Below are 15,278 nucleotides of genomic sequence, written 5' to 3' on the forward strand. Positions count from 1 at the left end.
GGCATTTTTCTCTGTCACTCTTATTACGCCTTCATTGGAGTAAAAGAGAAAGATCCCCGCAATTTGCGAATATCGGTTTTCGCGGTAGCCCCTCTGGGCGGGCGGGAATGCATTACTAATATCTTCGGACGAAACCCTTCGTATAATTATGATCGAACTTCACTTACAGGTAAGTTCGTTTAATCATTAATTATATACTCGTGTTTCGTCCTCGATATTAGTAATTTAGGATTATATTATTCGCTGTCTGCGAAAATCGACTACACACTCGCGTTCGTGGCTTCGCCCGCGATTCACGCGCATAGTCTGTAGGGGGCTTAAGCTGTAACGTAGCGTTCTAAATATAACGTTTGTATAACTTTCATACAAACTTATACAGTTAATTGTTTTTTAAAGACTAATTAAGCACCTTAATTAATAATTTTATCGAAATAAAAAGCAAGTTTTGTACATATAATGAAAAATTATACCTGATTTAAAATATATTGGATTAGAAAAAGGCATATTAGTAATAGTTTCTGAACAGTTTCCTAGTTGAAAATGTCAAAAGTCAAATCACAATCTGAGTATCTGAGCGAGCTATGAAGATCTGTCTGAAATGAAATGTCAATTTATCACTACATGTATGAAGATGGTGTAATGTTTTCACTCGATTAATTTTCGATTTATTAGAATGGAGTCTAATAATCCCGACGCCGATATCGGCGATAAGTGTAACTTCAACGGGGGCTGCTCCCCGCCTCCCAAGAAACCGAACATCGACATGAATCATGCCAAAAATATTGATGACATATCTACGCCTTCAGAGTTAAAATTCGATGAAGGTATTGTAAACAACAGATGACTCCATTAAAATTAATTTGGGCGTATTACTTCCTGTTTAATTGACTTTACGCCTGTGGCTGCGTTTATATTTGTATGGTACAGTTGTCATAAAATATCAAAGTGAAAGTATTGGGTTTGATTTTGTGTCACAGATTTTGATTTCGTGGATCCCGATATAACGGAGAAGAGGAGGGAGATAGAGGAGTGCCTGGAGGACGCGGACGCGACCAGCCTGGAGCAGTGGCAGGGCTTCGCCAAGAGTAAAGGTGGCCTCATCTGTGGTGAGTGTGAACCTTTAATCTGACCAATGAGTATTGACATCACCCATTGTTAGAGTTGACATCATAATAACAAACAATTACAGCTGCACTGCTGTTTAATGACCAACATTTTAACCACGTATAATTTTCAGAAAAATTATACTCTGTATTATTTTTATTATACTTTGTGCCTATGAATATTGTTTATTATGTATTTGGATTGTTTTACAATTTTAGTCCTATAATATAATTCGTGTCCGACCGAAACATGATTTTTTGCCAAAACCGAAACCGAAGGTTCGGCCTTGGCCCCAGTTTCGGCCGAAACCAAAACCGAACCTTTTGTAGACTTGTGAAAATCTTTGAAAATATGTCACAAAACCGCTTTTTAGAGGAGAGGCCAATTTGTAGAAATTACCTTATTTACGATTTTCGTAGGACCGAAAAGGTTTATACCGGGTTGGACTAAAGCAAAGGGGGTGCAGCACATAGAAAAAAATTCATCAGGTTGATGTTATTATGACACCTATTTTTCATGATGTTATCCTAGAGAATACGCTAAAAAGGCATCAGCAAGCACCATTTTTGATTTTAGAGAAAAGTTATTCCTACAAAACATGCTTATTTTAGCATAAAAAAATAGCCACGCCACACAGGTTCCACGACCAGTGAAACCTGTGTCAAACGTCAGTCAATAAAGGTAATTGAATAAAATTCGCGTTAGATCCGTCTATAAATGTGAGTTAATAAAAAATTGGTGTTGTAAACACAACATTCATCGAAATAATAACCATAGTAAAAAAAAAATACCGTCCCAAATGTTTCCCAACATTCGGGTCAAATATCTTGGCCATTTTCGATTTTAGAGAAAAGTTTTTCCTACAAAACATGCTTATTTTAGCGTTTTGATTGAATTTTTTCTGTCTTTTATGATTCCTATATATTTTGCACTTTTCTGACTTTTTTGTGCACCCCCTTTGCTTTAGGCCGACCGGAAACATCCAAAAATTACACAATGCAGAGTTGATTTTGAACTGCTCTACATTGAGAACTACTGAATGGATTATTCTAAAATGTATTTTAATAAAAAATTGGTATGTATACCAAGTGAGTGACTGTGAATATCCTCTATATAATGTTCAAAAATAATTAGCCAGAAATATTAAAAAATAAGAGAAATAGGTACATCAATTTGAATAACAGTTAATTTACTGTTATGGGAAACTTCTAAAATACATTTTTTTTTCACTGAAAACATACCATGTGAGGTATTAAATGAAAGCGATTTATGAGTAAATTACAAATATATAACATACTATACCATTTCCACTATTTGGGCGTTTAAATATATTTGTAATCAGCTGACAGAGCCCTTTCTTTTCATACCCCCATATACCATTTTCAGTAAAAAAAATAGTGGTTAATTATTTTTAGACATAGTATAGAGAATATTCACAGTAATTTTTTTAAAATTTGGACTAATCCATTCAGCCATTTTCAATTTAGAGCAGTTCAAATTCAACTCTGGATTGTCATGTTTTTGAAAGTTTTCTAATAATTTGTTAGACCAAGTGGTGAACATGTTAGACTATGTTATATATTTGTAACCTACTCACAGTACTCACTAAGCCCTTTTATTTGGTACCCCACATGGTATATTTAAGAGAAAAAAGTTTACAACTTTGTACTGCTGACTTTATGACGTCATATAAACACATTCCACCACTTTATGAAGCGACCACATGCATTTTGATAATTAGTAGACATGACATGACAGGAGGCATGCTGATTCCAATAATACCACTTGTCGGTATAAACCTTTTTAGTCTTACAAAAGTTGCTCTTGGCCACTCCACTCCACTGTGGCGCCTTGATTAGGGGAATTGTGTTTTATAATAAACCAATTAATTTATGTATACATAAATCAGTATATTAATATTGTTGTCTTACTTGTTCCCCAACTTTTGATCTTTGTCACATGTTTAGTTTCATAGTATGAAGTACCATTTCGTAAGTTTCGGCCCGGCCGAATAGTTCGGCCGTTTTTTGGCCGAAACCGAAACTACAGCCGAAACATGATTTTTTGGCCGAAACTGGCCGAAACCGAAACCGAACCTTCGGTCGGACACTTACTTTAATGGACCAAAAGTAGACATAGGTAGCACTGATGATGTGAAATTGTGGACCGGACAGCAAACTGTGACTCTAAGCAAAAAACTTTCCAGAACATAATATGGGAAATTCTTATATTTCTGTGAAATTTCCGTAAATATTTCCGACTTTAAAACTTTCCACTACATCTGTACTAGTGTCAGTACTGGTCCTTTCAGCGCCCCTAGCACCCTGCAGATAGCACTGCCATTATAGCCACCCCTGACTAGTGCCTACAGTTTACAGTGCGTTGTGGCCTTTCAATACAATATCTGGAGTAGGAATCCTCAATGATGAAATAAAATTGTTGCGATAGATACAGACCAATTAGACAGACATGCATGTATGTAAACAGACCTGCCAAGAAAGCATTGTAATCTTAATTGCTCTGTTGAATCCATGGTTTGAATTTGTTGTCATTCTGCTTGTAAATAATGTATTGAAGGCGTACCTAATGCCAAAACGAGGTATCTCCCTGAACTGTATGAATATATCAGTGTTCATATATTGATAATTATTGTATGAATAAACAGATGAGTACAGAAGAAAAATATGGCCACTATTGGTAGGCGTAACCACCGAGGAAATGACAGAACCTCCCTCTCTGGACGAGCTATCTACACATAGTGAATATAATCAAGTGAGTATTATGTTTCCATCAGTACAGTACAAAGTATAGTCTAATATTGGTTATAGTTGCTCTTTGAGCCCCCGCTTGTTCATCCCCCGCAATGATTTTGACACACTTAGTAGTGCTAGACCAACAAGTTGTCAACAAGACCTAGTTTTCCCTCTAGCAGTCATTTTAGTAAAAAATACTTTTTACACTTGCCAACTGCGTTCTGAAATGACCATTTGAGGTGTTTTATCTAATACCTTTACTTTAAACGAGCAAATCTTGTTTATTTATTTATTTATTTATATGTATATATATATCGGGAATCTCGGAAACGGCTCTAACGATTTTGATGAAATTTGCTATATGGGGGTTTTCGGGGGCGATAAATCGATCTAGCTAGGTGTTATCTCTGGAAAAACGCGCATTTTTCATTTTTAGGGTTCCGTAACTCAAAAGGAAAAAATGGAACCCTTATAGTATCACTCGTGCGTCTGTCTGTCCGTCTTTCACAGCCTATTTGCTCAAAAACTACTGGACCAATGAAGTTGAAATTTGGTACACATATGGAAGTCTGTGACCCAAAGACGGACATGTAATAAAAAAAAATGAATTTTAAGCATAGGGGGCACTTTTAGGGGGAGTATGAGAAAATTAAAAAACAAAGTTTTGCAAACCATATCGTGTTACATATTAAATGAAACGGCTTATTTTGAGGATCTCAAATATATTTTTTCTATAATTTTATATGAAATAGTTTAGAAGTTACTTAAGAAAATAGGCAAAAAATTACCATTATAGTGTAAACAACATTATTTGCGGTATTTGACACATTATGACTGACGTATTATATAGAGATGTAACTAACGCAAATCGATTGTCACAGCAAGCGATTACGATTGGATGGCACGTAGACTGAGGTATCGAATTGTGACGTATAATGAATTTTTATTTGAGATTTAAATAAAGCTAGAATTATATGGTTTTCCCGCAAGCTACCGGTCGGTCGGTGTATTTAATACACCGACCGAGTAGGTCGCACCCATTGTCAAAATTGAAACTAACTGGGGATCTATTTTAAAGTTTATTTATGTTATTTCTGTGTCAAATTTGTTGTCTGTTAAGTGATGATAAATATATCCATATTTACAGTTAATTATCCACCTTTTCCTTATTTTTATGAAAAGAAAAATGAAATATTCATATCGATTTACTTAGACGACTACCGATTCATAACGGTGGTGTCCGGCCAACCCTAAAATTAAAAAAAAAAAGACGTAGAACGTAAACGTTCGCAATGCAGTTGTTTTCCTTTGTGATTTCGATGTGCAAAACATTTTACGTAGTATTGCTGTTGTGAGTGACAGACGTCAAATACCGCAAATAATGTTATTTACACTATAACCCCCCCCCCCCCCCCCCTTAACTCCGATACTTCTGGGTCTAAAATTTTGAAAAAAATACACATAATAGTTCTGCACCTCTAGATGACAGGAAAACCTATTAGAAATCTACAGTCAAGCGTGAGTCGGACTTAAGAAAAAAAAACGCGGTTGGGCTGTATTAGGGACAGCCGTAATGGTTTACGTGAAACGTGGTGTTGCTGTCCAGCTTTTGCGAAGGCCGAAGGCCGAGCTACGCATAGGGCCGAAGGCCCGAAGCGTCCCTTAGAGACTTTTTGAAACGCACAGCTGAAGGCCGAGTTGCGGGAGGTTAGTGCTCAAACTTAGAACAATTATAGTACCAAGTGTCTGAATCCGAAGGTCGAAGGCCCTGAAGGCCCGGAGCCTCCGACATGTGCATGCTTCCTGCAAACGAGATCGTCAATTTTGTTCTATCTTTTGTTAAGCGATTGGGCCCGATACCTATAGATTACTGGAAAAACGTATAAGAAGTCTGCAATTAAGCGAGAGCCGGACTTAAGAATAAGAATTGCGGATAAGCTCTATCAGGGCCACAACCGCAATTGTTTACTTGAAACGTGGTGTGGACAGCTATTGCGAAGGTCGAAGGCCCAGCTCTGCGTTGGGCCGAAGGCCTGAATCATCCGAGAGAGGTGCGCCTCCACGTAAGGTCGAAGTATGAGCTGTAGGAGGTTAGTGCTCAAACAAAACAAATAATTGGTTTAAGTACGAGTAGCTAAATGAGAAGGCTGAACTGCCGTATATCAGAGCGTCTACCGCGAACACCGAAGTTCGCAAATTGCGGAGATTTCTCTTTTACTCCAATGAAACCGTAATAAGAGTGACAGAGAGAAATGCCAGGAATTTGCGAACTTCGATTTTTGCGGTTATAGCCCTCTGTTATCTTGAAAGAACAGGGATACGCCTAACCAATGCAAAAATGTAGGCACTATGCTTAACACAATACTTGAACAAAATTAAAAGAAATATTGCGTAACTATCCTCTTATGGCTCAGTTAAAAAACACGGAAAAGCCGGGGCGTGCCCCTAGCCAGCCGTGTGTGGAACAATTGAGTGAACAGTTGAATGTACCTACTTAAGAACTTCGCTTTGCTCGCTCGTTCGAAAATGTGTGCAGTACGGAACCCTTGGGACGCGAGTTCGACTCGCACTTGACCGGTTTTTATTTATATGTTTTCCGAGCAAAGCTCGGTCTCCCAGATATTTTTTGTTATTATACGTGCAATTGTGGTCGCCGTTCGTCCAGTCCAGTCCGCGGCCTCGGAGTGTGGAGGAGGATACATTGTTGGTTGGTGGCAGGTGGTGCTGGACGTGAACCGGTCGCTGAAGCGGTTCCCGCCCGGCATCCCGTACGAGCAGCGTGTGGCGCTTCAGGACCAGCTCACCGTGCTCATCCTGCGCGTCATCATCCGGCACCCACACCTCAAGTACTACCAGGTAGGTGTCGTCCATCCCGTCCCCCACCCCACAACCAGTATCAGCTTATTTGAATAACATGAATAACAACAATCACTTGCTTGCTTGTCCTTATTTTCTATAAACTCGCTGCAGCTTGTGGAGGGACTATCTGATTGCATGTTACTGAATATATAAAAAAGTTAATATATGCAGTCTAGTTATCTTATCCCGTCAGTCAATAAGGTCGGCTATTCTCGAGGATGATCTTACCTCAAGGACGGCTCGTGGTAATCGCTTTAAGTCGCTCGTGGTCGTGTAGGTACATGTGTACAGGAACAGGTTAGCTATGTCAGCTCATATTTAAGTGCGCGTGCACCGCGATATGAGCTGACTAGCCAAAAGCTGAGGTATAGCTTTAAGGAACTAACGATCAACTCGTTTGTTTTAATATACGGAGTTAATATGAAAAAGTGATTATCATTCCATACCAAATAGGTCACCCAGATACTATACTATATATATATAGAAGTACGACATACTTCTAAAGTCCAAGCATGACGGTAGACAAAATGTATTGTATTGTTTAGTTGTGTAATACCTGTCGTAAATTAGAGTAGCATCTTTGTAACTATATACATACCAACAATAAATATTTTGACGGCTACTACATATTTTGACGTTGCAGGGCTACCACGACGTGGCGATCACGCTGCTGCTGGTGTGCGGCGACCGCGCGTCGTTCCCGCTGCTGTGCCGGCTGTCCTACGGCCCTAGGGCTCCGCTGGCGCCCTTCATGCAGACCACCATGGCGCCCACGCAGCACCTGCTCAACTACATGCTGCCCGTGCTGCGTCGCGCCGACGATACGGTGGCTGGATGCTTGGAGAAGTGAGGCCCCAATTTATTGAGCGACGCAACTAAACTGTAACTTGGAAATCTTAAAACACGGTTTTTTGTGTTTCTCTATTATAAACAATTATTTACCTCTAATGCAAATAAATATTCATCCTTAGCTGTCTTCAATTGCCACCAACTTTAAATATGTAACTTTGATATCGTAAGTGATTATAAGGCATCGTGCTAGTAGGTACTTAGGTAGTATATAGGTTTGCGTGTCGTGCCGCAGGGCGGGCGTGGGCACGATGTTCGCGCTGCCGTGGTACCTGACGTGGTTCGGGCACTCGCTGAACCGCTACGCCGACGTGGTGCGCCTCTACGACTACTTCCTGTGCGCGCCGCCGCTCTTCCCCGTCTACGTCACCGCCGCCATCGTGCTGCACCGCCGGCGCGAGGTGGAAGCCTGCGACGAGGACATGGCCATGCTGCACTGCCTCCTCTCGAGGGTCAGTTATTCATTCTGTACATTACATTCATTACCTACATGATATTTGTATAATGTGTGATTATTTTCATACTTAAGGCCTCCGTTAGCTAAAAAATATTTCGTATGTCTGTTTGATTCGGATATTATTTAGAATTTATTTTGTTGATTTCGTTTTTGGAACACTTTTAAAAGGGCAGGACCATGGGGGTTCGTAAGGTATACTATATTTTACACAGCCACTAGTATAATAGACAGTTAATAAAGTGTTGTATATGTTTCAGCTGCCGGACGACCTGCCGTTCGAGGAGATCCTGGTGACGGCGAACACTCTGTACGATGAGAATGACCCCGCCGACTTGGAGCCTGAAGTCGACGCGCTCGAGAGGAGGGAGTGAGTATATCGCGGACAGTTTTAACTATTTTGTTATTATTACCGGTCGGCACTCATGTAGGTCGGTCTAGCATAAATTGAAATTAATAATTAAATATAAAAAAGTTTTTACCTTGTCATCCCCTACAAGTCACGCTTTGTAAAACTTCGTCACAAAATTTCGGTTCGGATTACAGAGAAGAGCAGCGTTTGCTGGATGAGGAACGCCTGAAGAGGCGCCGCGCCGCCGCCGCCGCCGCAAGGAATCCGACCCTCTCCGTGCGCATACAGGTACGGTTGCTAGTTTATTGCTGAAGCGAAACTTATTGTCTCACAAAATTACCCCATAATAGCATGCCATACTTAATAGTAAAACTTACTTAAACATAATGAGATGTAGCTTTCTACATTAAAAGGTACCATACGTCGACAGGATAAGATATATTTTGATATGGAATACATATCCACAAATACCTTAGTTTTTTGCCAACTACTAATTTAAAATGGGTCGGTTATCCGCATAAGCGTCGTAGCGAACTCACAATTGTCTGGTAAGAATGCGCTTAACTAATCTTAATGTCGGCACACGTATCCTTATCGTTGCAGCGAACCCTGCGGCAGTACATGCCGGTGGCGCTGCGCTACCCGCTGACGCGGCGGGCGATCCTGGCGACGGCGACGGTGCTGCTCGGCGTGTACGTGTACTACCGGCCCGACCTCTTCAACAGGTAGCGCCACGCCTATCAGTTTGTCCTCTTCCGGCTCTAGGGCGCCACCCCCGCGACAATGTCTATTTTTGATTTAAAAAAAAATCACAACACAACTTGTTTCTGGATGAATAATGAACTATGAATATGACCGTACTTTGTACGTGATTGGTGTCACTTACTAAGCGCTGAAGCAGAATCATGTTTGGAACTTTATAATTCCTTGTAACTTGTTATGAAGTTTGTACTTGGCCGGGGTGAAGTTTACCGTTGTTGACGAGGGAACTCTCTGTTCGTTATTATATATGTAGTTCAAAGTGCAATAGCATCGCCAATCAAATGTTCAATAATTGCTTCTCATATACATACATTATTAACTTTAAGGCACAGAATTAACCAAATTGACAAAATATAAATGCCTTATAAAATATAAACTTCTTAAAAATATGCTTATTATTAATGGTAACGATACACAAACTGTATTTGTAAACATGCAATTTGTACATGCAAATATGAACTAAACTCGGGTATAAATATTATAATCACGTGGGTAATTCTATGTGTTGGAGTTGTGCAGTATAATAATTAATATTATAGAATCGTGCTAGATTCATGTTCATCCATAGATTTAGACTCTACTTTTATTTATACTTATAACGTTGTGTGGAGACATGGTGCCGGTAACAATATGCCTGGAGCAAAGCGACAAATTGATTGTGAATCAAAGGACATTTTAGTGTATTGTGGATTGTTAGGAGTTTGGTGACAAATCTACGCGAAATTAGATTGAAGGCTGGCGATAAGAAAGTCACTTCTCGTACGAAACAAAACGAAGAGAACATTGTATGTGTTTAGGTAAGTATAGGAAGAATAGTTAACAGTTGAACAACTAATGACCAACTTGATAAGGTAATGATTGGAGGCTAAAACTGTAACCAAATAGAATTAAATTAATGGTGTGAGAATAATTGATGTGGAAATTAATTCTATTTTGTAACAAATTCCTTAAAAATGAGGGATATTAATTCTAAATTTTCCGCTTGTATTGCGTTCTGTCAACATGTGATATTTAATTTGAAACTATACCTCGTTTGTTTGTTTACCATTTTTCTAATGCTAAAAAAACGAGGTATAATAGTGGTTGAAGTGTAGGGTACCTAACTTTATTTCATTCCTCATTAAATATTTCCTTTAGATGTAAATAAATGGAGAAATGTCAGAAATGTCATTTCGTTAACTGTCCAGATTTAACCAATGTCCACGGCTATATTTATAATCGGTTTATCCTATTACTTGTTATCGTTCGTTGTCACAGTACCCGTACCCGTGATTTGATCAGTCTTTAACCTTATTCTAACGAAATAAAGTCCACATACGCGACATTTGTGTAGTGTATTCAGGTATTCAAACTTAACCCTATTTTTTTAAACAATAATGAAAAATAAAATGCAAGCACGTACGATCTAGGTTATTTTTTTATTAATTTTAAGCAAAAAATATTATTTCCATGTGTTTTGTTTTCCAAGTTACAAGACGGCAATATGTTTGCCATTGTCAGTCAATGAATGTCATAAAGTATTAATTTTCATAGTGCGACTGAAACATTGTAAGGGTTTTTTATTTAAGTTATTTTAATATTTAAAAGCATTAATTTGACGTTTGAAATATGAGAATTATGATTATCAACAAAATCCAAGCGTAACGTTATATTCTTCTTCAAATGTAGGCAATATCAAAATATCTAAGATCTTGCAAAAATTAACATTTTACAAGAGATGGAATAACTTTTATCAGCTCTCCTTTTTTTCGTAGATTGGTACAAGTATATTTATTTTAAATAACAACGCGTTTATTGAGAAACTAGACGGGCCCGCAGCTCCGCTCGCGTAAATGAAATAAAGAGTTCGTCTTATGTTTAGTTAAATACCGACATTATTATGTATTCAACCCTGCCATGGTTTAAAACTGTGATAGGGATTTCTTATTTGTAGCCGTTATTTGGATAACTCAATTCGCAAATTTGTCAAAAAATGATGTGATTTGATAAAAGGCAAGATTGTATTTTTTCATCTACACGTATTTATTTAAAACTTGTTTCAAGATAAAATTATTATTTGTTCTTATAAGCCTAGTTGCAAAAACGTTCATTAGATTAATTTTCGCCTTAAGACGAATATGGACGACCACCGCCCTTAAATCGCCTTTTCATACAAACATAGGTAGTCTAGTCCTCTCGGTCTTGCGATAGCTCTCGCCAGTCGCCATGGCCGAGGTTGAGCAGGTCTTGAGCAACTACGTCGTTTCAGCGGTACCTAGGACGTCCACTCGGGCGTCTCCCATTTTGTTCTCCCAAAGTACCTGCGCTCTCTTCACGGCACGATCCTCTCCCATTCTCTCTAAGTGTCCGAGCCACCACTGAATTTAGCCGCTTTTGTCTCTCAATATTTCGCCACTATATCGGACCACATCCTTATTTCTATGGCAACAAAATTATATTACGATATTTGGCCGACTGCTGACTGACATTTGCTTATTTTTATCAGGTCGCTCAATAACATCTGAACATGCACTTTAATCTACCTACATAACTTACTATCAACTTTGTATTTTTGGCCCATCTCAGCATTCTTAGCCCGTTCCCCGGACGAATGGCAATGTTTGCCGAAGCCGTGAAAGTCAATCTGAATAATATAACTCAAAAATAAATTTAAAACAACAAAATACAAATTGATAATAATAATATAGTAATTACTTTGATTGATAAGAATGATAAGTCATATATGACATAAATCACTCGTATGGGCTCTATAGACTAAGGTTGAGGTTGGCAGCACTTTTTATTTTACTTCGTGTAAAAAAAACTCAGAAATACCTGTATACCAACATGACAAACATAATTTAGTTTACTTTAACTTACGGATTATTTGGTCTAATCTGTAGCACCGCCAAACGAAAGCAACCGAGAGTTGCCGAGAAATGGCCGATGAAGATTGTTATGAAAATTTCTTTTCCTTATTGTAAATTAAATACGCTTCGGAAGCGATAGTTTTTATGGTCTAGTTCTATTCCCATATGTAGATAATTGATTTGAACAGGTTTTTCTTATCATACGCGCGTCGTATTCGAGAAACGTGTCAAAAACTTTTTTAGAAATTTGTAAGGCGCCATCTCGCTTCTTCCCTCGTTTTTTACCCCGTTCTAGTTTTTCAATTTTATATATATGATTACTTAAATGTCTGAGTTGTCTGACGGCAAATATCTTGCCGTTACCGACTAAAGGGTTAATGTGAAATAATTTTGGCATTGTAAGAATTATCTAGCAATTGATTCTTGTACACATGATGTAGGTACATAATTATATACCAATAGCAGCACTGATAATCATCGACTGACCTTGTTATCTCGTTGCAATAAGGTAAACAAATGACTAGTTATATAACTGTCGAAGACAGTATACATACCATGTAACGTTTTGCATCCGTATATGTATACATCACACGGCGACTAGTGGTAATAGTTGGTTACCTGGCAATATAGCCGTGGGCACGTTACTAACACAAATGCGGTTACTTAGTACAGAGGTGTTGAGCATTTATTATTTGTAATTATTATAATTCTAGAATCATTCAAGTCAGATCAGATTGTATATATGCGGAGTTTGACCTTGTTTCCGAGCGGTTATAATCTGCACAATATGGACAAACTGTATGTTTCAACATTTATAGTGCACTTACCTAGGTTTAAGATGCTTTTGGTATCGCACCGTGTATACTAATTTATTATGTATATCACTCACGCTCATACTCATAATTTCGTGTAAGTCGAGTTTCGTTTTGTATATAAGGTATGTTATTCCGATATTTATTTCATGAAATGAAAACCCTTGTGATTGAAAGATCTTTTGTGTGTTCGTGAGAATCGTTTTACCATTAGTTAATTTGTTTGTAAATAATGGAACTGGATTTAGTTTTAAGTGAGATGTTACCTGTCAGTAGCGCCACGGGACACGGTTTTTTTATTGTCATTCTGTTTCAATGGTCAAAGTGATACCTGGTCTGCTGCCTGCCTGGTCACGAGTCGAGTCCTGGCTCTGTTTCAGTGATCGAGACATCATAATGTCAAATTTAATATCTGACCAAACAAACCCAAAAGCTTACATGTTTAATGATCACATATAACCACGAACGGTACTCACATTGGTTCATGAAATAGACAGTATTTTATTATATATTCTTTTGGTACCACTTTGATATACGATATGCAAACTTATATTAGGATTTAAGTGGTTCGTTTCAAACTGTCGTTAAAAAATGGTGTCTAAATATAAGGCCGTGAGGTCTGAAACGGCAGTTGGAACGACCGCTACATAAAATTAGTATTAAAGTAAGCTTTATACGACGCTATGTAAAGTTGTGCCGGTCTGTGCTCGCGGGTATAGACGCGGTGTGGACGCGACGTGACGTTAATACACGTTTATTACGAGAGAGCGTTTTATTATCTGCATGTGTTACTGTACGTTTGTTTGTTTGTGGTTGCAGGCGACGGGAGCTGGAGCTGTGAGGGTGAGGGGGGCAATAAAATGGAGTTTATTTTAGTTTATTTATTTATTTTCTTTCATTTAACAGATCGGCTAACTTACTGATAAACTTAACTTTAAGGTATACAGCTCTAATATGGACTCCCGACTACCACAATCATATACTGTATAGTCAACACTAGGTGGAATATCAGCCCAACCTTCACGGTTTGAACTGAGGTTTACCTGAGCTCGCTGGTGAGGTTAGCACACTCTTTGTCTTGTAACTCTTGTCTCAAATGCCACCTACATTAAATAAAAGCTAAAAGAGGCTAACAATGAGTGAAGCAGTGCAATATACGAGAGGGAGTCCATAAAAGATAGTATTATCCAAATATAAACACATCATATTGGCGTGATAGTTGCACAATAATGGAGCATATTTATCACAGCCGAGAGCTTACAGTAAAAATAACTTAAAGTAATTGAGACAATAATCACAAACATAACTAATAGCTTTATTACACATATTGTATGTAACAGTATTGTTACATTTAAGACTACGTTTTAACCAGTTGATCGCAAAATAGAACCTTAAGTCATTGCACATCAGTTGCTAATCCGTCGGCCGCGCGATGGCGGCTACTGCCGTCTATAATCTATATCTTTAGGTATTTAAATAAAAGTAAACAAACAATTTGTACATTTTCGGGTAGTTATAACCAGAGATGGGCATCATTCGAATAAACTTTTATCGGAATAATCATTCGAATAAACAATAATTCACCATTTTTTTATTCGCCGATAAATATTCGAGAATAATTTATCCGCGGATAAATCATTCGACCACTTTTCAAATGACGAATGATTTATTCGTTATTTCATTCTAATAAATCCACGCAAAATATTTAAGTTTTTTGGCTTACCTATTCGATTCAAATAAACAACACGAATGATAACACGTTTAATATGACTTGTTTTTACTGTAAGTAAATTTGTTCTGACAAGTTACAGATTGTTAAGGGTTAAAGGATAAGCCCAGGTAGTATAATAAACAAAGGATTAGCGTGAACAATGAATTACTCACACACAAAGTTATATTAGTAACTTTCTAGCCAGACCTAGAAAGAGATAGTTATATACTAAAAGAGTGAGAAAACCAAATTTTCTTAGCAGTTGTTTGCTTCAGAGCGAATCTCACAACGCGTAATTTATATTTAAAGTAACTATTTAGGTAGTTGCAGGACTTGCAGGTAGTTGTATTGCACATCAGACGGCGCGATTCGGGAAATGAATTAGAGATTAACTAGATACGATATAGTAAATAAAGATATCATCTTTAATCTCTAATTCATTTCCCAAATCGCGGCGCCAGCCGCCATAAGGTACCTTTTGCCGTTGAACGTCACATATCTTTACTATTACATATCTAGTGAATCTCTAATTCATTTCCCGAATCGAGCCGACAGTGGCCAAATCTTTGGAAACCGTGAAAAGTTTATAAAGTATTCCAATAAACAAATTATTCGTGGCAATTCATTCGACGAATAAATTATTCGCGGATGAATTGTTCGACGAATAATTTATCCAAATAAGAATAATCATCCGACATTTTTATTCGTCATCCGCGATAAATTTTGTTATTTTCATTCGTTATTCGTCATTCGAATAAAATTTGCCCATCTCT

At 38.0% G+C, this 15,278-nt stretch overlaps 1 protein-coding gene across 1 annotated transcript; it reads left to right on the forward strand.

The window, feature by feature from the left end:
* The first annotated feature begins 607 nt into the window (after positions 1–607).
* LOC134790406 (TBC1 domain family member 20) lies at positions 608–13,674 on the forward strand. The gene is made up of 10 exons (XM_063761174.1): positions 608–824; positions 978–1,106; positions 3,770–3,876; positions 6,576–6,713; positions 7,360–7,562; positions 7,801–8,017; positions 8,280–8,389; positions 8,566–8,659; positions 8,975–9,096; positions 13,614–13,674. The coding sequence occupies exons 1-10, from the start codon at positions 674–676 to the stop codon at positions 13,633–13,635; spliced, it is 1,293 nt and encodes a 430-aa protein (XP_063617244.1). The 5' UTR covers positions 608–673; the 3' UTR covers positions 13,636–13,674.
* Positions 13,675–15,278: the final 1,604 nt, after the last annotated feature.

The sequence above is a fragment of the Cydia splendana genome, chromosome 5, assembly GCF_910591565.1.
Source record: "Cydia splendana chromosome 5, ilCydSple1.2, whole genome shotgun sequence".
NCBI classification, from domain to species: Eukaryota; Metazoa; Arthropoda; class Insecta; order Lepidoptera; family Tortricidae; genus Cydia; species Cydia splendana.